General features: G+C 39.4%; 3 protein-coding genes across 5 annotated transcripts in view; all 3 read left to right on the top strand.

The window, feature by feature from the left end:
• LOC127419518 (formin-like protein 3) overlaps positions 1–23,599 on the top strand; it is a 489,255-nt gene that overhangs the window by 412,884 nt on the left and 52,772 nt on the right. The window lies entirely within an intron of this gene.
• LOC127419523 (alpha-tocopherol transfer protein-like) lies at positions 6,673–10,112 on the top strand. 3 transcript variants are annotated; one of them, XM_051660987.1, is made up of 5 exons: positions 6,673–7,036; positions 7,409–7,937; positions 8,114–8,307; positions 8,389–8,499; positions 8,700–10,112. In XM_051660987.1, exons 2-5 carry the CDS (start codon positions 7,496–7,498, stop codon positions 8,976–8,978), a joined length of 1,026 nt encoding a protein of 341 aa, XP_051516947.1. In that variant the 5' UTR covers positions 6,673–7,036; positions 7,409–7,495; the 3' UTR covers positions 8,979–10,112. The 3 variants fall into 3 exon arrangements, with proteins under 3 accessions (XP_051516947.1, XP_051516948.1, XP_051516946.1); XM_051660988.1 differs by having other exon boundaries at positions 7,426–7,937; XM_051660986.1 differs by having other exon boundaries at positions 7,446–7,937.
• The window catches only part of LOC127419526 (cAMP-dependent protein kinase inhibitor gamma-like), a 46,812-nt gene continuing 33,933 nt past the window's right edge, over positions 10,721–23,599 (top strand). The window contains exon 1 of the mRNA XM_051660992.1: positions 10,721–10,940. The gene's annotated coding sequence lies outside the window, so the exon portion shown is untranslated. The remainder of the gene's footprint in view (positions 10,941–23,599) is intronic.

Here is a 23,599-nt window from a genome sequence, read left to right on the forward strand (position 1 = left end):
TTTTTTGCACCCATTCTGAAATACCCATTAGGGCTCGCCACCCGGCTGCGTAACGGGACAAAGGGCAATTCGGTTTGTTTACCATATGATATAATGCTTCGTTCACGATAGGGAAGCAGTTGCGCATAATGTGTGTACTTTGAAGAGGAAAAGTGCTCTTTATTGAGATTGTGTGAGCATCTCGTGCATTTGCAATGAATGCTGTATTCTTTTTTGCACTTATTTAATTTTTTATTGCATTTATTTGAGTGCAAGACACAGAAACAACATTTTGAACAATCCATTCTAGCCTTTTTTGGAGCAGACCCGGAGGGAACCACGGGCTCTGCTTTCTGTTTCAAAGGGTTGTGCCCGTTAGGAGTGCTTTTGCTGCATGTGCTGATATACAGGTGCCGGTGAGGCAGCAGGTATGGGGCTTTTAGTCAGCGAACCAGCTGTGATGTACTCCGTTTGGGCATAAAGTGTCTCATAGCCTGTGACTGCTGCTGAATGGCAACGTAACACTCAGCAAACTTATTCACAGAGCCGCTAAAGAGGCCAGCTGGAGATACTGGAGCATCCAACAGAGTGGCTTTTTCCTTATCACACATTTCTGTGAGGGTCAGCCGTGTATGTCAATCCAGAATAACCAGGTTGCCCATGGACTTACCAATGGCCTGCACAGTGACTTTCGTGGTATGCAGCGCTAAGTCTGTAGCGGTGCGGAGCTCTTTGAATATCTCTGGATCGAAGCCATGCTCGTCAATTTGTCTGAGGAGCTTGGCTTGAAATACCTGGAGCACCGCCATTGCGTGGAGTGCTGATCCAGCTTGTCCTGCCGCTGAGTAAGCTTTTCCAGCCAGTGCGGACGTTTGCCGACATGGTTTGGAAGGATGTATGGGGCATAATTTCCACACCCTGTTTCTCGCTGGGCAGAGGTGTGCCGCTACCGCCTCCTCCACAGGGGGTAATTGGGTACAACCACTTTCTTCCCCGTGACCCACATTAAAGAGAATGGCGTCACTGCGTGAGCGCGCTGAGGAGGGCGTGCACCAGGACTTAGATAGTTCGTTATGAACTTCGGGGATGAATGGGGCAGATTTGTGGGATGCTGTTCAGGTTCCTCTGGGGGAGACCACTCAAGGTGAAGCTCTTCGGCCTCCCTTGAAAGGACATGGAGCATCTCCCTGTCAGTGGCACGTGCACGTTCCTCGCCCTTGTTGGGGGGAGGGGCAGCAGCATCATCCACTGACCACTCGCCTGATGTAGCGAGAGACATAACATCGTCATTACCATTCCCAGCATCAAAACCGCTGAATGAGATGAGGCCACCCACTCTTTCAGAAGGTTGGAGCTCATCTTGCACATAGCGTATCGGAAAACATGCGCTTCAGAGAGATTATGGGGCTCGCAGGGAGTGTTCCGCCACAAGGACCACCTCAAAGTCATCCTGCTCGATCTTGCGGCCCCGCAGTGCCTCCACGTGTGAATCCTCTGGTATCACAGAAGAGGAGGGTGGGAGGGCGGTGAGGCTGAATCATCTCTCACAACGAGGGTGATTCGCGAGCGAATCGTCTTGAGACTTATGTCCTCACAGTGAGGACAGTCTGTCTCCATGAGAGCTGTCTCTGTGTGAGCACGGCCCAGACAGTAAATGCAGCTCTCATGCTGATCTGACAGTGGGATGTGCCTCTCGCACAAGGAACACTTGTAAGTGACTCTTTTAGATATATAAATATATAAATTAATATATATTTATATTTATATCACACAATACACATTATACAATTGCTTTGCAAGGATACACAACACCTGCCAAAACACTGCGTGGAATCAGGATGCTGAGGCCTGTTCAACAGCGAAGCGTCAATCGGCGAGGCAGAGTGATGTTCACCGGAGCACTGCAGGGGAGCGGAAAGTCTTCCTTTTAAGAGTCTGCCCGCTGACATGTGTATATCGACGGCAAAGGTAGAGGGCTTCTAGACAAGAGATGATCGCTGTCTTGAAGGAAGAAATTCTGAGAAAATGGTGTTTGTGCACCTGTTTTTATAGCGGACAATTTCGCACCAAAATAGGCATGGCTCAAACACCATAGCCAATTTTAGAATATTGCAGTTATTGTAGAGAGGTTTCAACTAGGTCGTGTAAGAAGGCACTCCCAAATGCATTAATAAACGCAATGTCAAGTGTACTGAGTCGTAAGGGAAACACAGATCGCTCGGGTAAGCGGGCTGTGGCTCCTGATCATGATGAACTCTGGGATACACTTAGCCTGAAAGACCGCTCCAAAGCGGTATTCGCACTAGTGTGGATTTAGTGTGGGTTAAGTGCACTGAGCTTTGGCATATTTTAGACATGGGACAGTATTGAACACTTTCTTCCTGTCGTGTGCACACACAGTCAAGTGGCCAAGACCGCAAGTGTGGGTATTGGGACAGGGCCAAACAAACGCTCAGCAGTGACACTTCCGGGTTATAAAGGCACAGCAGAGTTTCCTGAACGCTGCCTTAAAATTGAGATGAAAATGGCAAATAGTTTTATAAGTAGGATTAAAACACCCCGTATTCAAAAGATCGGTGAAGATTATAATATCACAATTCAGACTGGTGGGTCAGGTCACAGCCAATATTTTATATAAATCATAGTTCACGGTCATTGTGTTCAACTCTGCTCTAACAAGATCTGATTACTCTGCAGCTGCTATTAGCACACAAGACCTCACACAGACTCTTAAGCTGAAAATGGTTGATTTTAACTACAGTACAACTGTGATAACAGTTATAAGGTTAGATCGAAGATCTGATTGGATGCGGTGTGTAATGTCTTTTAGTGAATGGATGTGCGAATAAAAATCATCCAGTACTGACAAAATAATGTCTGCTGCAAATTAAAATGAATTATTCCTCCATATTCCATATTCCTCAGGCTTTAGAAATGTTATGCATGTGATTGTGTAATTGATTTACGTCAGACAAATTATTATATAATAATGAAATTGAAACTGAAAAAGCACCCGTGTATATTTCTTCATTTTAGACCATATGTCACTTTATAATAATTTATTAAATCATGTATTGCTTAATAGACCATTAAAACATGAGCTCTTCTTAGTTCACACAAAAATGAAAATTTGCTGATAATTTACTCACCCTCAGGCCATTCAAGATGTATCTGAGTTTCTTTCTTCATCAAGACTTTTAGGATTTCATTTCAAGCCTCCTCCTCTAAACAATGCAAGTGAATGTCCTCCATTTTTTGACGGTCCAAAATGCATATTTAGGGTGCATCAAAATAATCCACACGACTCCAATCGACAAATACAAAAACCCAAACGATTGATTATTTTGAGAAACAAAACAATACTTATATACTTTTTAACTACAAATGTTTGCTTCCGTACATCTCAGTGAGGTGCGCTCATGAGAGGGATGACGTAAGCTCGTTGATAAGGTCACGCGTCACTTAGAGGAGGAGTCAGGAAGCGCGTCATTGTAATGATGCGCTTCCTGACTCCTCCTCCACGTGACGCGTGGCCTCTCTTAACTGTTTGCCTTTTTCTCATGATATTAAATCATTTCAGTTCATATTTCTAAGTAGGAAAACAATTTCACTATACACAGAGATGCACATTATAGTACACAAATGAAACAAATAACCATCAATTCTTATGTATGTAGATTATATATGGTAATACAAGATAACTTGTTAACGTGAACATTACTACACTCATATTAGCTAATAGTTTATTGCGTTTTATGTAGGCCTATGTATTAGTTTATTCATTAGAGTAATTATAAAGTATTAACAATTTTCATAGTAGCCTAATGAAAGGAAATTTAATGCCACTTATTAATTTAAATACATATTTAACATCAAGTTACCATACCATGGTTCTTAGCAGTGTATCTACACCATGCAGCAAGAAACTTACCCTGATATACATTTTCATGTTCATGTGGGACTATAATTACAACAGCCAATATTCTTTTTTTTTTTTTAATGGAAAAATATATTTCTTACACATTTTACATATGTACTGTATATAAATTTAAATATATTAATTTTAGAGACCGGGTGTTTTATTTTATTTAATTTTAAATAAAGGGAGGTTCTTCATAAATTCACAGTATGCCCACCTCTTCAGACACTAGGCTACTACACCACTGGTGCAGAGTATATAATATGTATAATTATAGTAATATATAATTAAAATAAAGTATTATATACTAAAAGTATACATGTAAAACCTATTTCTTTTCTCTCTACATCATTATAACTCAACAAAAAAACAAAAAAAATATATGCATCGTTATTTTTTTATCCTGATACGTATTTCATGAATTTTCCTAATTACATAAGATCTTTCAGAAATGTGTTTTTTACTTAATGATAATGTTTCTGATGTCCACTATGACATGACTACACACATGTGATGTTTGGGGTCATATTGACCCCAGTAATAAATGTTATTGAGAGCAAAGGATTTTCACATGCTTTGAATCTGTTTGGTACATAAGGTGCAATTTCTCAATACAAAACACTCACTCTCTCTCTCTCTCTCTCTCTCTCTCTCTCTCACACACACACACACACACACACACACACACACACACACACATACACATACACTCTCTCTCTATCTCTCTCTCACACAGAGACACTCTCTGATGAGCATATTGCACAGAGATACATCTTTGAGCACCAGAGATGACAAAAAAACAGACATGGTGTTAGATTACAATAACACAAAAGGAGGGGTAGACAACCTGGACAAAGTGGTTGCCACATACAGCTGTCAATGAAAGACCGCTCGTTGGCCCCAGGTAATATTCTTCAACATCCTGGATATCAGTGCATACAATGCGTTTGTGATATGGTGTGCCATCAACAATGAGTGGTGTGGTGGCAAAATGAACCGGAGAAGAATATTCTTGGAGCAGTTAGGATATGCCTTGGTGAGGCCTCACATTGACAGGAGAGAGCGCCTTCCTAGGTCACTTTTTGCTGCATCCACTGTGAAGGAGATTCAATGTCGGCCTGAGGCAATCACTTCTCCAGCAGCTGCTGGAAAACATGGATGATGCTAGGTCTGCTCCAGAAAAAATTATTCAAAGACTAACAAAAGATGTCTGAAATGTCACAAGTATTTGTGTACAGCACACGCACAAATTATCTGTTCCTCTCGCATCTAAAGTTAGTCTTCTTTGATTTTCACCATTAGCATAATACAGTATCAGGAATTTGGTGGTGTGACAGGGTTTTAGGAGAAAAGTGTTTGGCCATCCTTTTTGTGTATTATATTTTATATATGTATATAGAGGGAATAAAAGAAAAACTCTTTGAATATCAGCAGTTCAAGACATATTGGTATTGGCAAAATCTATTACAGAGAGCACATCAGTTATCTAGCTTTGGAAATGTTCTGTTTGAAAAAGTTCTGTGTTTGTCTTAGCAATATGTGCCTGTTATTTTTTCACTAGCACTAGGGAACAGAGGCTGCGTCTGGCTGCCCTGTTGCCTGGAGGATACTGTAAATTTGCACATAGTTAGTCTGCCTAGTTGGTGAGTGTGTGGAAAAAAGCACTTGCATTTGGATTTTTTTTGTCAAAATGCAATATATATCTTTCTATATACCATTTTTTTTATTATTATTTTGTGTAATCAAAAGTTATATGGTTATTTTTAGATTTCATTTATTTATTTATGTTTTCTGAAACGTGCCCTTGAAATTTGCATGAAATTTACATTTGGCTGTCCTGTTGCCCAGACAATGTGTATATACTGTAAATTTGCACATAGTCAGTTTGCCTGGTTAGTGAGTGTGCAGTAAAAAAAGCACTTTTGCATTTACTTAATTTTTCTTTTTTTAAAACAGTGATATTTGACCGGGGTCAGATTGCCCCCAAACATAAGTAATGTTACTATTTTGGAAAACAATTTTTTTCTGTGATTTTTATATATATATATATATATATATATATATATATATATATATATATATATATATATATATATATTTTTTTTTTTTCCAAACAAAAGGGATATTTATATTTGTTCAGTAACATATATAGAACATATACAGCTATATTTTTTCAATTATTTTGTGTAAATTAAGAATTTATATGGTTATTTCTGCATTTAGTTGCTTTTCTGAAAAACACATTCCTACTTCAGTAAATGTAAGAGTTAATGATACACTTATTAATATTCTTTTATCAGTTCAATAAGCTCAGGATAAATGGAAAGGACTATTTAAGCAGGAAAAAAAGGTTTATTTCATAATTATAATTTTCACACTTTAATCATTGGGGTAACAGTGACCCCAAACAACGAGGCAGTGAAGCAAATCTCAACAGAACATAAGGGTTTTAATCTCTAATATCATATTTTTATGTGTATAAATTATATATGAAAATTCCCAACATTCTGATCTCTGTATGGTATATGTGATTGGTATCATATTTCTGAAATATCTAAAATACGTGTCTTTATTAAACAAAAAATTGTCAGAAAGACACGTCTTATGGGGGGAATTAAATAACAGGCATATTCAGTGTCTTGTTCATCATAATTATTTTAATTTAAACGCAACAGAATTTAAATTGCAGCACTTTAAAAGCACGTGAACGTGAATCACGCGATATCTGCCTGAGAAGTGAGAACTGTTGGACTTGACGGCTCTTATGTCACTGCCCACCTGATTACACCAGCCTGCACTCGTCTACTCTCAAGGCGAGGCGTTTGGCATCTCAAACGAGCCTACTAGCTGGCGTATGTTTACAAAGGGACGCAAAATCCTTTCTGTGTGTACAGCGCCTTAGGAAGTTGCTGAAAGTAACAAAGAGTCAATTTACACAAACAAGACCGAATCGACGGGTACTTTCTGATGTTATATGAATCACTCGTTGCGTTGCTATTATGCCATCTGGCGAGGAAAGCGTGACAACCTAAAAATGCCATTATTGCGCGTTTGACGTCACAGACACATGATTCAGAGTGACCAATGGAAGGACGCCTTCTCTCTGTACACGGAACTGATTGCGGACTTCCTTGGCTGGTAGGTTATGTTTACTGTTTGATTTCTGTTCGTGTGCAATACCGTTTCAGCACTTGAAAAACTGAAACTGTCACGATAAAGAGTAATGTCCTCATTCAGCATTTTATGATATTCTACCCGTCTTTCATAAATTGAATTGGAGTGCTTCCTTAAGCATCAGAACCACCACAGTAAAGCTAGATAGACTCTCTAAGGTCATATCATGTCATAAATGGTTATTTCGGGTCTAGCAACAATTATTTAAAATAAAAATGTTCTTATAATTATAAAATACAGTTAGATTACTGTATAGACCCAGTAGCCCAACTGTATTTATTCCTTATGAAAGATTTTGATATGTGTGTAGTGCTAATATTGCATTTTCTCTATCAGAAATGACCAATAAACAGCTCTGTCATCATCTTCGCAGTTTTCTCATTTAATAAGGCCTGGAATACTTCGATAGACAAAAAATAGTCCATGGAAGACCAAAATGGTCAGCTTGATGTGGGCCCTCCCAGGGAACCTGTGGCAGGTGTAGGCTTCCCTGCTCCTCCCCCACCCATCTACGCCTGCACTCTGACTCCAGAATTGGTGGCCAAGGCCCGGGAAGAGCTCCAGGAGAAGCCAGAATGGAGGCTTCGGGATGTCCAAGCATTACGAGATATGATACTCAAAGACCACCCTAATCTGAGGACGCGGTTAGACGATGCGTTTCTCCTGCGCTTCCTTAGGGCCAGAAAGTTCGATTATGACCGGGCCCTTCAACTGCTCCTGAATTATCATGCCAGCCGGAAAGCCTGGCCTGAGGTGTTCCAGGACCTGAAGCCCTCCACAGTGAAGCATGTGCTTGAACTGGGATTTCTCACTGTCCTGCCCAGACCAGACCCACGTGGACGCTACATACTGTGTTTACGGCCAGGTAAATTGTTAATGGCCAGTAATTGAACTGATACAGATATCTAGCTATGGCTAAATCTTCATCACTAATTATCTCATAATTAATCTGAATTCTCTGGTAATCAATAATAATGGCATGATGGTGTGTAAGTAATGAGAAAACTATTTGCTGCTCTGCATTGTCTTTTGCTCTTCTAGGTAAATGGAAGCCTAATGATTATCCATTTGTGGACAACATTCGGGCTATTTATTTGACATTAGAGAAGCTGATTCAGCCTGAGGAAACCCAAGTGAATGGAATTGTGATCCTGGTAGATTATGCAGGTGTTGGCCTCTCTCAAGCTTCTAATCCAGGGCCTCTTCTGGCAAAAAAAGTTGTTGGTATCCTTCAGGTAAGACATTATTAATTGCTGAATGTACTCCAGAGTCATTGTTTTTGAGTGTAGCAATGAACGTTTGCTTTTCTATTTCAGGATGGATTCCCAATCAGAATAAAAGCAGTAAACATTATAAATGAGCCACGCATCTTCAAGGGTATTTTTGCAATAATTAAGCCCTTTTTGAAAGAGAAAATGGCAGAGAGGGTAAGTCACTAGGTAGTGATCTGAGTACTGGTGTTTACACAGAAACATTTTAATTACCTTTTAATTACCTTATCCCTTTTATATTTTTTTGTGACTTAAATTCTTTCATTCTAGCATAATAACTGCTAACACTCTAGCTAGCATAATTACTTGTATCACTAGTAACAGGATGTAAATGTGGGCCTGTCTTTTCCCCACAGTACGTCCTGCATGGCTCAGATCTGGGCTCTCTCCACCGAGTCATCCCTCAATCTGTGCTACCTGAAGAGTATGGAGGAAAGGCGGGTAGACTTGATATGTCTGCCTGGTCCAGAACATTGCTGGAGGCTGAGGAGGAGTTTGTGGTGGAGTTCTGTCAGCCTGATCCTCTGGAGGGCGTAATTCTGCCAGACTCAATGCTCTTTGAGGGACAGCAGGCTGGGGCACATGGAGAGGACTCCTTCAGACATCTACGTTCTCAGCTTTACTATTGTTACTGACCTCCAGTGAACTTGCCACTGGTTCTTTTAAAGCATTTGTATAGCTGACCAATTATCTGAGAGGTTTATATATATATATATATATATATATATATATATATATATATATATATATATATATATATATTAGTTCTCACTATCCAATGTCAAAACGCTGAGGTCAATGCATTAGTGTGAAAAAAAAACTTGTCAAAGAAGGCCATTTAGATGCTGGATGGTATACTTATTTGGTCTAATATGATCACTTAAACTGCAAAAACTTGACAGTTGTAATCACCTTTTTGAGAAGGAATCCTTGGTTTTAACATATAATCAGTCCATGTATTTATTTTCAGTATTTTATTTGTGTCTTAAATGTTTTTCAACACTAAATCATTCCAGTTTCATGTTACACCTCAAATAATGTTTGCCTTAACTTGCAGTAAAGGGAAAATGAGAAATAAATTAGATGAGTTAACATTTTGTGTCAAGGACCATGAAATAAATAGATAATTTAGATAGCACATTGTAGATGTCATTTAAAATCCAAAGCAATACTGTAACAATGCATTTTTTAAATTCAAGTGTATGTTGCCTCAGTATTTTATAACTCTGTATTTATAGACTATAGATTGGTCTACAGATAATTGTATAATGTTTCTTTTTGATTTGTAGATAGCACAGCTCTAAATTGGTTCTTTTTCATTTATGCCTTTTACTGTTCACAAACAAAAAATACTGTGCATTACTGAATTGACAGTTATCCCCCAAAAAACTTGCACAATATCTTTGTTATTTTAAGTTACACTTAGAACTTTAGCTAGACTTTATCTCTCGACTATAGTATATACCCTTAGAGAGTGGCCAAAATGAAGTTCACAATGCGTGTTTGCATATTGTTGTTTGCCAAAATACTTTAGAGGTATACTGTAACTTTTTATTTTGTACAGAACTTGTATAGATAACTGTCAGGTTAAAGTTGTTCCAAATATTATTTATGTAATTTAAGTCTTGTCTCACTGAGCACATTTTTATGCCCTATTTTTACATTTCAAGCCTTACATTTACTTTCAGTATTGCAACAGTATAATTTAAATACTTTAGTATTTTTAATTGTGGTACAGTAGTTGTTAACACTCATTAAACATTATGATTTTCAGAGTTTGACTATGCCCTGTTATTTTTGACTGAAGCAATGCTGTGCAGTTTAAATTTTGCCAGATGGTGACATACCATTTGACACAAACTTTATCCACATGCACACTTGCTTTCCTCCTCCTACAACTGGCAAAATTAATATAGTTTGTGATTATATTGGTATCAAAATACCAATAGGTAAAATACTATAGTTGCAAAAGTAGTACAGTAAACAGAATATTGGCTCTACTTCAAACAGTGTTAAATGCTTTCAGAATATTTCAGGTAGCCTATTATGTTTAGCTTCTTTTGTGATGACAGAGATGGCTATTGCCAAGTTACCACAGTTTTCCTGTATCAGCAATCACTGTAATAGTGGTTCTTTGTTGGAAATTGCGGTTACCGTGGTACATTTTTGGAAGGGTGTATGCATAGTTCCTCAAGCTTGCAAACGTGCTCCTTTATAGAATACACCATTTTCAAGCGCAAATGTTCAAAACTATAATTAAATGCATACATTTACAATGCGAACAGCTCCGCGTGAACAAAGCGAAGTGCTCTTATTGGGAAGAGCGCAGTCAGAGTGTGATTGGCTGTGGGATAACTCCATTTTGGAAACAGCTGTTTAAAGCCCTATCCCTCTTTTTCATTGTGTTCAGTTGTCTGTCAGAAGAAGGCTGGATTCAGGGGTCTCCTCTCTTTCTCTTGCGGGTCTCGACGGAACCGGTCAGTTGTAATCAATTGAATCAGAGTCTGGAATGCAAGAAGCGCTTTCCGAAATTAAAGGGAATAACGGCAAAGAGGAAACTGCGTAGTAACAAGTGGAAGAAAGTGAAGCGGATCAAGGTTAGTGGTTGTTACAGTGTGGCATCGCTGCAATGATGGTCGACTGCAGCCGACATAGTTTCGGTAGTGAAAGAGCAGGCGATGGATATATAAGAAAGTTCATCGGCGTTTTTTTTTTTTTTTTTTTTTTTTTTGAAAGACTATGCTAAAATATAGTAATGAATACAGTATGGTCAAATTCCAGTTTGAAGGTATTTCGTGATGCTTCTTTGTACTACTGTGTAATACTTTACATCGTGAATTGTAACATTTTTCTAAGTCTGTCAGTTATTTAGAAGAAATTCCAGTGCACCTTCAGTCATATATTGAGGATTTGTTTGTAAAGAACACGATCAAATCGGTTTTAGAATCAAAGATAGTCTGGATTATTTTTGCCCCCTTTAGTCATTGTTTACAAGTTGCATTTTTCAAGTGTTTTGCGTTTACAGGCAAAACACCCCACTGAAAACCCACCTAAAACCAGCCTAAAATGGTTAACTGGTCTCCCAACTTGGCCAAGCTGAACTGGTCTTCCTTTTTGACCCTCTCAAAAGTGCCCAAAACACTCTAAAACCAGCCAACTTACAAGCCTTCTCAAGCTGGGCGACCAAATAAGAGCAGACAACCAGCTTTGGCTGGGGCACACAGCGTATGCCTAAAAAAGCTTTAGCCAAATATTGTACACAACAACAACAACAGTAGCTTTTGACCCTGTAAAGCCTGACATATCAAAGAATTGTCAGAATTATTATTATTATTATTATTATTTTTTTTTGTTACATTAAGCCGTTTCTAGTACCATTAGAGAAAATATAAACATAAATTTTTATTTTTTCATTTTTTTTAAATGCATCATATTTGATATATTAAGCTTTAAAGGCCATTGTCCTCCTGAGGCTCAGCAATGAATTTTTGTATAGGACATTTGTTATTTGAGTTTTTCTTAGCTCATACATGCCACAGTGTTAAATCTTGGGGTATTATCAAAGGACTCCTTGGGCTTTTCAGAGATACCAGATGATTTTAGATTTTGGCCTTGACAGCTTCCTCTCCTTGGTCTATAAATATGGATTGAAATGTATCACAGTTCAATTCAGCACATCAAATAGGCCTGCAATATGAATAAAATATACAGTACTGTGCAAAAGTCTTAGGCACATAAGATGTTTCACAAAAGCATTTGTCTTAAGATGGTTATTTATATTTTCAGCTTTAGTGTGTCAATAGGAAATATAAATGTTAGACTCCCAAACATTACTTTTGCAAATAGAAAAGATTAGAATAGAAGAACAGGGAGCCCTGCAACAGATGTCATGGCCCCCACTGAACATCGTGTCTGTATGAGATTACATATAGGGACAGAAGCAACTGAGACTATATAGATAGAAGAACTGTGGCGAATTCTCCAAGAAGCTTGGTACATCCTATCGGCTAACAACCAAGAAAAACTGTTTCCAGGTGTACTTAGGAGAATTGGTGCTGTTTTAAAGGCAAAGGTGGTCACACCGAATATTGATTTAGCTTTTTTATGTTTACTGGACTTTGTATGACATTAAGTGATAAATGTAAACTATTTATGTCATTATTTTTGAAGACATCCTCCCTATGCAACATTTTTCACAAGTGCCTAAAACCTTTGCACTGTACTGTATATATTTTTTTCAAGAAACAATTTTTATCATATGTATTTTATGCATATTGACATTTAAAAAAGGGAAATTGTAATTTTTCCCCCCCTGGGTCTCAGGAGCTTATGGTAAGATGACATCATCATAGACTGTAATGTAAAATAATGAGATTGATATAATGGTAGAGCAGGCTGCATATATGAAAATACATAGAAATATTTGTTCACACTTTAAATATCTTATAGAAAGTATATGTCAGAATTTTCAAAGCTCTTTTTTTTCTTTCTTTTTTTTTTTGGTGGGGGTTATGAATGTAATGTAATTGTGATTGAGAGTTATACCTTAAAAGCCTGTTGTATCATATTTGATAGATGTAATTTCAACATGCTTTTTCAATAAATTAATTTACAAAATTTGAATCAAGCATAAGTTGCATATATTCAGCAAATACTCATTTTATAATATCAGTAACAATATAATCATTACTGTCACTTTTACTAGATTAAAATAAGCAGTCATTTATCCCAACATGAGTAATTTTTTGCGGAAGTCAGCTGGCATATTAAATAGATCGATATAAACATTGAAACAATGTTTTTCACAAATAACCACTAGATGGTGCTATAAACATGTGAAACTTAGGGTGTTTTCACACTTGGTTCGTTTCAGGGGTCTGAGCGTGGTTCGGTGGATTTTTGGCCCATATGTGAACACACCAAACGATCTCAGACCCCTTTAAAGCGAACCGACCCGAGGCCATCTCAGGAGGTTCGCTCGCAGCCTTTGGTTCTGTTCGCTAATAACGTACATTGTGAACAAAAAGCACTCTGGGCTCACTTGATTTACCCATTTGTGAAATGCCAAACATGTTTAGCCCTGACAGGTTCCCGTACGCAGGAAATGACAACACGAGCATGGGAGAGATGCGATGACATTTCTATGGAGACGACAGCATGAGAAGTGTGTATATATATATATATATATCCCCTTTTCTCCCCAATTTGGAATGTCCAATTCCCAATGCGCTCTAAGTCCTCGTGGTGTCGTGGCGTAGTGACTCACCTCAATCCGGGTGACGGAGGACGAATCTCAGTTGCCTCCGCATCTGAGACCGTCAGTCCGCGCATCTTATCACGTGGCTTGTTGAGCGCTTTACTGCGGAGATGTAGCGCGTGTGGAGGCCCATGCTATTCTCCGAGCCATCCACACACAACTCACCACGTGCCCCACTGAGAGCGAGAACCACACATTAAAGCGACCACGAGGTTACTCCATGTGACTCTACCCTCCCTTGCAACTGGGCCAATCTGGTTGCTTAGGAGACCTTGCTGGAGTCACTCGGCAAGCCCTGGATTAGAACTCGTGACTCCAGGGGTGGTAGTCAGCATCAAGTGTGAAAAGCATATTAAACTATTGTAAACTGCTCACGAAGTGAACTCAAATGTCTTTATTTAGTGTTCTGTGCTAATGAAGATTCAAGGGTTTAACCAGATGCTTTGAAAGCCTCATGAAAGTTAAGAAATTACGACAGGAATATATATTGTATTCTATAAATAGAAGTGACCTGAGGCTTTCAGTAGATTAAACATTAATTGTGATTAATCGCATTGTTTGTTGTTAATAAGACTAATATACCATGATTGAATGTTGAATTTTGCCTTTAAATCCAGTATTTTTTTAAATAAAAAATACAATGCATTCAGTTCTGTTGCATTATTTTTCTATTTTAATGTATGAAACAATATGTAATAATACAGAATTACATAATATTGATGCCGAAGATCAATAAAAGAAGTTTTATTGAACATAGACACCTGTTCTTATGCTGCTTATTCGTTTTGAGAGCATTAAGCATGTTTATATTATCTTATAATTTAATATGGAGAGCTATTTGTACTCTTAAATATAGTCCTAATTATAATAAATACTATATTCTTTAAAGTGGGCTCGATCCCTCAAATGGCATGTGAATGCAAAAAGGACTGAGACCCCGTAACTGGTAAAGTGGACCAAAAAGAGATCTCTGCTCACTTACAAGAGAGTGTGAATGCAAAGAAAACTGGGTCCTTTTTCATTCTGTCCACTTTTTGGTCCACTTAAAGGAGTCTGAATTTGGATCTTTTAAAGAGGACTCAAGTGTGAAAACACCTTTACTAACCATAAGTTTTTTTGCTTTTCAGCTTAAACGGAGAGTGAGACAGGAGCCCTCAAATGCTGTGTATCATATTTGATACATATGACATTATAGGGTTTATGTAGGGCTTTATACTTCCTAATTGGCAGGAAATGGGTGTGAGAGCTGCTTTTGACAAGTTCAAATTTACAGAACACACCTGCATATCAGTTACTGGAGCATGTGCTATGAGCTTAGCAGTAATGCAGTAAGAGGTCAGCCAGGCTAGGCTTCTCAGTGGCTGAAACTTATTTGGACATTTTTATTACGGTGGAGTGCTCTGATGTTGCATTCATAAAGATTATATAGTGCCAAAGGCATTACATAAATTAAATATAATCACTTTTAGTGTGTACATGTGTGAAGATGAAATCATTGCTCTCTGTTCTTTGTATTGAAAATACAAGATGGTCTGTGTAATGGATTTACACGATGGGCAAGGAGGAGGCGGGAACTGGCTGAGCAGTCAGTGTAAACTTTTAATAAACAATTGAACAAAACACAACATTAAACTGCTTTCCAGCATAACACAAAACACACACACACAAGGCTGCTGCGTGCGTCTCTCTGGATCTGGACTGTTGTGTCTGAAGATGATTCTGAAAAAATTTGTAATGGTTGATGTCAACATGGACTTGTATGAAGACCTCGCATGAATTTGACACTATGACATGTGACTTACACTGTCAGTTTGTACTGTACATGCAAAAGTTTGCTGGTGCCTTTAATTCTAATAGGCATTGTTGTCCTACAACAAGGGCTGTTTTGGGCCTCTGAATCAGGAGATGTTCTCTCAGCTAGTCATCATTCACTTGGCTTCCTCCACAAGAGTAGGTTGATGAAATGCAAGGTAGCGGTACTCAGAGGACTGTCGTGACTATTATAATTTATCATAGTGATGTAGCAGAAGCATTATCTGAGCTCTGTTGGCAGCACTCTGATTAATAAGTGCTCTTGGGATCTTTTCTTTAAGTTAAAATTTGCATGACATGGCCAGGTCAGGCTCAAGCAAGAGTTTCACATCCAGTACTTGAGCCATTATCATGACACAGTATCCATGGAGAGCCTTAGTGATTTTATTTTGGATTTCCTCTTTTTTTTTTTTTTTTTTTTTTAAAGATTTCTGAGGTTGTTATGGAGAATATTGAAGCCAAAATTGCTAAAATATAAATATAAACCATATTTGTTTGCTGTTGTTGGCTCAAAGCACCGGCTATTTGTGGGGTCTAATTTTGGAGTAGGCGTCATTGAAAAGGTTTGGATTAAAAGCTAATTTAAACTTTTGGAATATGAGATAGATGAAATCCAGAAATGATCTGATGCCCACAAGTATTTGATCGAATTGCACAATATCTTCAGGGCCTCATCAAGCAGACTGTACAGCAATTATCAGCTCTATTATTGCCTTATGGGAGATCTGCTGAGGTTATCATTAGCATGAAATTTACAGTCAAATTCATATCTCCTCAAGGCAATTAAGAACTTGAGTTTATTGAATGGATCACCCTTCAAAAATTATCCAAAGTCCATACAATATCTTCAGCCACACTTTGTAATAAATAATCTGATGTTCGCAATTTCTTTGACCAGATTGCATTAATATAATGTCTTTGGGGCCTCATTAAGAGACTCTTGAAATTTGAACATTATTGCTGGGCAGCAATTCTCAGCTCCATTAAAGCTTGCTGGGAGAGCAGTTGAGGTTATGATTGTTATTGCACATGAAATGTACAGCCTAAAAATATAATCAAAGTTAAACTGACAACTTAATATCTCATTGAGGGGTCTTCACAGCCATTACTGAATGGCTCAGGGATTGCCTGTTTTTTTTTTTTTTGTTGTTTTTTTCTCACAGAGAAAGAGTTTTATTTTTTATTAAATATATTAAACCCATATTCCTCCACTGTTATCTTGGAATTTACATTTTCCACATTGAATAGTTCAGTGTGGCTTTCTTGCAATAATATGTTCAATATGGCTAAAGCTGCTGGTCAGATTCAAGATGTCATGTTATATTTGAAAGCTGCTTTCAGGATATGTTTGGCTTGTTTTCCTCTTTTCACAACTCTGAGCAAATCAAATCACTTTAACACCCACATCCTCCCTGATCTGTGGGAGAGAGGCGTGCTGCAGCTGTGTGGGATCCACTCGCTACAAAGAGAGCGAGAGAATGAGAAGAGGCTCCCTCATAAACACAAGCATCAGAGGACGCTGCTTTCTGTTTTCATGTGGACTAAAATAAAACTGCCTTTATTCAGGTCTTTGGAGAGCTTTGTAGCAGCATGTCATTAGCATTAAGAGTGTGTTTGGTAAGTAATTGAAGATGTGTGCTGTGGATAAGTTTGGCTAGTGGTTGTTTGCCTGAAGTATTCATAATTGGACATGAGATGGGGTTAAGAATGGGCCAGCAGAGAGAGGAAACGTACAGTGACAGGTGGTCTTTATGACTTCAACAGCTGTTCAGCTTCGTTTGCTTGTCCAGGGCATTTCTTTTTAGCTGGTACCTGGGTTTGATATGCTGGCATTGGGTCATCAAGGAAGAGCTTGCCTACATGTTACTAAATCATAAAATTATCAGCAGTGTTTTCCCTAATGCACATTCTTCTAAGTTAACAGATATGTTTAATAGAGCTCCTTTTCCTTTTTTATCCTCTAAGTTTTTCTGTTGTAATATAGTTTCAAACAATGTAGCTAGTTAAAAGAATCAGTTTTGGCTCCATGCGGACAAAACGTCCCACAAACCCTGAAGGGGACCGGCCGTTCAAGACCTCTGCCATTGCCACTGAGTGCGTTTCATGCAAACCAATACGCTGTTAATGACCAAAAATCAGCTGATTAAAAATATGCGACAACGCAAGAAAACTGCATTAACGTGAGATTTGAAATCTTGTGGCTATTTTCTGCTTTTGATGTCAAAACGTAAAACAGTCATGCACTCAATAATTGTGCAAATTCGATTAGCCGGTGAGAAAGCAGACTGATCTCACAGTGAAAACGGAAAAATTAGGTTGACTTTTCTTTAGCTAAAATCGGTGTAATCTTTTTATATTCTGTGTCTCACTGCAATGTTCTGTTCACTTTCTCCTATCACCAAAAAAAATTCCTTGTGTACTTGAGAACACTTGGCAATAAAGCTGATTCTGATTCTGATCTTACCGAAATGCAATACAGTGCCTCCAGTGCCCAAAGTGGTAAGTGTTTTTTGGCGTATGGGCACGTTTGAGCTCCACTTTCCAGGGGTAATACCCACAGAGGGGTGCCAAAAGCGAAGAGTTTTCAACTGCACAATCGCACTCGTCACTGATTAAGCAAACATGATTAAGGAATAAAGGAATATTGTTTATGGAGTTTACATGACCTTCCACATTGTTGGCATACAAGTGTAAGCATACAAGTGTTGTTGGCATTCAAGTGTAAGAACGTGTATGTAAGCACACTCAATTACAGGGATAGATCTCCCAAAAACGAGAAATTCTATAATTTTACTTACTCATGTTATTCCAAACCCGTATGACTTTTAAAGGCCCACAAAATGGAAATCTTTAAAGAATGTCCTGAACACTCTATTCCATATAATGAAAGTGAATAAAGGGTAGGACTGTCAAGCTCTAAAATTATATTAAAAAAGCACCATATATGAATCATAAGTGATCCATACGACCAGTGGCAATTTCTCAGGGCCAGCAAAGCCTTCTCTGCTGGCCTAACATGCCAAATAAATAAATATTTTTCATCCTTTAATTCTCAATCACCTTTTTGCCTATGTATTTTTAATTGCTTTCCACTCTTAATCTACAAACAAATAGAGAAAAACGAAAAGTTTATCCAGTCAGAATTTATTCCTTATGCCTACAAGAAAAGTATGACAGCTGTTTCACATCACATACCCGAAGCCAAGCTCGTTAGCTGAAGCAGCAGGTGAGTCTGAGCTCCACCCCGTCAGGCCTTCAGAATTTCCACAGAATCCCTCAACAGTGCAAATTAATCAGCCAATCAGATTGATATATTTGTTTTTGGTGGGTGTGATCTTTAGGATATGTCCCGGTCGAGGCCTTCTAGCTGGTCTTGAGTGATGCAATCACGCTTTAAGTGATGTACGTAAATTGAAAGCGAAGAGCAAGATCTTGTTGATGAGTCGGCAGTCATTACTGCCGTTATCACCATTGGAAAAAAAAGATCCTTATGGATTTAAAAAACACGAGATGTTCTGCATGACCATGTGATTGGTTATTAAACAGGAAAGGGGGACTGATTTTCACTTCAAGTAAATTGGTAAGTGCTTTTTGCATTGTTATAGCAACATCAGGAGTTTTCTAAATGTAAATTAGGCTGCTTGAGCATTCAGTGTCAGATCAAGTTTTGAAAAGTAGTGCTGCATTCCATTCAACTCGGAAAGTTGAAAGATTTTATAACTTCCTACTAGGAAAAGTGCAATGAAATGCATCTTAAAGTCAGAATTACAACTTGTAGGCTCGTGCAGAAATTCTCAACTCTGATTTTGCCGAAATGCAGGGGTATGATGTCACAAACATGTCGACACTCAGGGAGATGTACAAAATAAGTGATAAACATTCACTTTATTAAGTAGTATCGATAAATGAGTTCGTTTCCACATTACGTGATATTAAAACTTGTTTAACAAACGCCTGCAGAAACAGCTGTATAAAACATTATAATCTCTTTTGATAATCGTACACCTGAAGCACAAATGCTAGCGCTGCAGCATTGTTTATCAGTTGGGTTGCTAGGAGACATCTCTAATGAGAGTCAAACCCCTGCTAAGCTAACGGGAGCATTGCAGTTCTGAATATCGGGGAATGGAATGCATTTATGGTCGGAGATATCAAGTAGAAATATCCCACATCCAACTTGAATGGAATGCAGCATAACCGTGTACCCTGACAAAACAAAATTTATTGCAAGCAACATTTAAATCGCAAATATTATTAGATATATTTTTCCAGGTATTATAGACCTCCTTGGTAGATTCATATGAAAAATTATGATTTTTGAATGTCTGTTTGGGAGATGTTCATTTCACAAAACAGTCATGCTGCAGTTAAAATTAGGCTTGCTTGAGCATTAAGTGTCGTTTCAAGTTCTGGCTTTCAAATCAAATCAAATCACTTTTATTGTCACACAGCCATATACACAAGTGCAGTGGTGTGTGAAATTCTTGGGTGCAGTTCCGATCAATATAGCAGTCGTGACAGTGATGAGACATATACCAATTTACAATAACATCAAATTAACACAGCACAATTTAAAGTCTAATATACACATAATTACACACAACAATATACAAATAACATACACTGTACAGTATACAATACACACAATATAGATACACATTATTCAATAAAAAAAAAGTATATATAGAACGTACAGTAGGTTGTATTGTATTGACATTCAGGCTGTCGGTTGATTAGTAACTTGTTAAGAGAGAATATAATATAATAATAATATAATTTATGACAGTCTGGTGTGAGATATAAGAGTAAGAGTAATAAAGTGCAGTGCTGATGTATTTTGATCGTGGGAAATCAAGAGTTCAAAAGTCTGATTGCTTGGGGGAAGAAGCTATCATGGAGTCAGCTGGTGCGGGTCCTGATGCTGCGTTACCGCCTGCCTGATGGTAGCAGTGAGAACAGCCCATGGCTCGGGTGGCTGGAGTCTCTGATGATCCTCTGAGCTTTTTTCACACACTGCCTAGTATATATGTCCTGGAGGGAGGGAAGCTCACCTCCGATGACGTGTCTGGCAGTTCGCACCACCCTTTGCAGTGCTTTGCGGTTGTGGGCTGTGCTATTGCTGTACCAGGCGGAGATGCAGCCAGTCAGGATGCTCTCTACAGTACAGGTGTTGAACCGTGTGAGGATGTGGCGGTTCATTCCAAACATCCTCAGCTGTCTCCGGAAGAAGAGGCGCTGATGAGCCTTCTTCACAACAACTTCAGTGTGGATGGACCATGTGAGTTCCTCAGTGATGTGGACACACAGGAACTTAAAGCTGCTGACTCTCTCTCCACTGGTGCTCCATTAATGGTGATTGGGACTATGTTCTCTGTCTTTTCTTTTGAAGTCCACCACAAGCTCCTTTGTCTTACTGACGTCGAGGGAGAGGTTGTGCTCCTGACACCAGTGTGTCAGAGTGTGCACCTCCTCTCTGTAGGCTGTTCCATCATTGTCAGTGATCAGACCTACCACTGTCGTGTCATCAGCAAACTTAATGATGGCATTGTAGCTATGTGTTGCCACACAGTCATGTGTGTACAAGGAATACAAGAGTGGGCTGAGAAAACAGCCCTGTGGGGCTCCAGTGTTGAGGGTCTGTGATGAGGAGATGTTGCTGCCTATTCTAACCACCTGGCGTCTGCTTGACAGGAAGTCCAGGATCCAGCTGCACAGCGAGCTGTTTAAGCCCAGAGCCCGGAGTTTCTCATCTAGCTTGGAGGGCACTATGGTGTTGAATGCTGAGCTGTAGTCTACAAACAGCATTCTCACATAAGTGTTCTTTTTTTCCAGGTGGGAGAGAGCAGTGTGTATTTTAGATGCAATGACATCATCAGTGGAGCGGTTGTTGTGGTAAGCAAACTGCAATGGGTCTAGAGAGAGAGGCAGCACAGAGCAGATGTAATCTCTGATCAGTCTCTCAAAGCATTTGCTGATGATGGGGGTCAGAGCAACAGGACGCCAGTCATTTAAGCAAGTTATTTTTGATTGCTTTGGAACAGGCACAATGGTGGATGTTTTAAAGCATGTGGGGATTACAGACAAAGAGAGGGAAAGGTTGAAAATGTCTGTTAAAAACACCAGCCAGCTGGTTCGCGCATGCTCTGATGACGCAGCCCGGAATGCCGTCTGGGCCTGCGGCTTTGCGGATATTCACCCGTCGGAAGGTTTGGGTTACATCCACTACAGAGATGGAGAGTGAACTAACCTCTGTAGCTTCGGCCGCGAGAGCTCTCTCCGCGAGGGCGGTGTTATTTCCCTCATAACGAGCATAAAAAGTATTTGGCTCATCCGGGAGAGAGGCAGCGGTGTTCATGGCAGAGTTTTTATTCCCTTTAAAGTCCGTGATGATGTTAATTCCCTGTCACATGCTTCTAGAGTTGGTGGTGTTAAACTGTCCTTCAATCTTGTTCCTGTACTGGCATTTTGCTGTTCTGATAACTGGCTTGTTTATGCTCCTCCACGTTCCCGGAATTGAAAGTGGAGGTCCGCATATTAAGTGCCGCGCGAACATCGCTATTTATCCATGGCTTCTGGTTCGGATGGATCCGTGTTGTTCTGGTCAGAACGACGTCCTCCACGCACTTTTTGATGAAACACAGTACGCTATCAGCGTAAAGCTCTATGTCGTCATCAGAGGTGGACTGGAATATCTCCCAGTCTGTGTGATCAAAACAGTCCTGTAGCGTAGAGTCTGATTTGTCCGACCAGCACTGGATCGTTCTGAGGGTGGGTGCTTCCTGTTTCAGTTTCTGCCTGTAAGCGGGCAGAAGCAGAATGGAAGAGTGGTCCGATTTGCCAAATGGTGTGTGGGGGAGGGATTTGTAGCCATCCCGGAAGGGAGAGTAGCAATGGTCCAAAACCCGGTCCCCTCGTGTGTTGAAACTAATGTGCTGGTGGTATTTTGGTGCGACTGATTTGAAACTGGTTTTATTAAAGTCCCCGGTCACAATGAATGCGGCCTCAGGGTGCGCGGTTTCTTGCTTACTTATACTTCCATACAGTTCCTTGATTGCCTGTTCTGTGTCAGCTTGTGGGGGGATGTACACAGCTGTGATAATGACCGCTGTGAATTCCCTCGGTAGCCAGAATGGTCGACACAGAAGCATGAGAAATTCCAGATCAGGAGAGCAGAAAGACTTGATAGAATGTACGTTTCTCTGATCACACCAGGATTTGTTGATCTTAAAACATACACCACCACCTCTGCTTTTACCTGAGAGGTCTTTCGCTCTGTCCACTCAGTGCACGGAGAACCCTACGGGTTCAATGGCTGAGTCTGGAATCTCCACAGACATCCAAGTTTCTGTTAGGCAGACAATGCAGCAATCCCTCGTCTCTCGTTGGAAAGAGATCCGCGCTTTCAGCTTGCAGAGCTTGTTATCCAGAGACTGAACATTTGCCAGTAGAATACTGGGTAGCGAGGGTCGATTTGTGCGGCGTCTTACTCTGATGAGAACGCCGGCTCTGTTTCCCCTTTTCCTCCTGCATTTCCGCATCTTGACTGCCCAGACAAAGGGCTCCGCTTGCGTGTTTGTAAACAGCGGGTCAGCATTGAGGAATTTGAAGTCCGGTTTACGGTGTGGAATTGCTGAACCAATGTCCAAAAGTGTTTGTCTGTCATAGACAATAAGGCAGACAACATCCAAGACAAAAAAACATAAGAATTGTGAACAAAACAAACAAAACACTACCATGTTGTACTAGTTAGTTGCGACATAATGTATGATGCCCAAAGGCATATGGTGTCTTATTCATTGTGAAACTGTGTTTTCTTAATGGCATGAATCACACTTTAAATGCATGACCCGCCACTGCATACAACATATATGCCTTTATATTCCAAGTCAAAAACGGAACAATTCTGCCAATTCAAAAACTTCAGTTCATTAGATTTTGTGGCACTCCAGGATAATAGGGTGTGTTCAGCATAAGGACTATGCCTGTACTCTGTTATTATAGTCTCCTCACCAGATCCAAATTGTACAGTGCAGTATGGTCCTGTTTGTCCTCTTTTCTCTGTCTCGCATTCAGACAGCGGTTGCAAGAGAAGGACATAAATGACAAGGACAGGCGTCCCACCTGCTTCCTGTTAAGGCCATGTGTTGTTTAGTGCAAGAGCTGAATTGGATATGTGTAACAAGGTCC

The sequence above is a fragment of the Myxocyprinus asiaticus genome, chromosome 28, assembly GCF_019703515.2.
Source record: "Myxocyprinus asiaticus isolate MX2 ecotype Aquarium Trade chromosome 28, UBuf_Myxa_2, whole genome shotgun sequence".
Taxonomy (NCBI): domain Eukaryota; kingdom Metazoa; phylum Chordata; class Actinopteri; order Cypriniformes; family Catostomidae; genus Myxocyprinus; species Myxocyprinus asiaticus.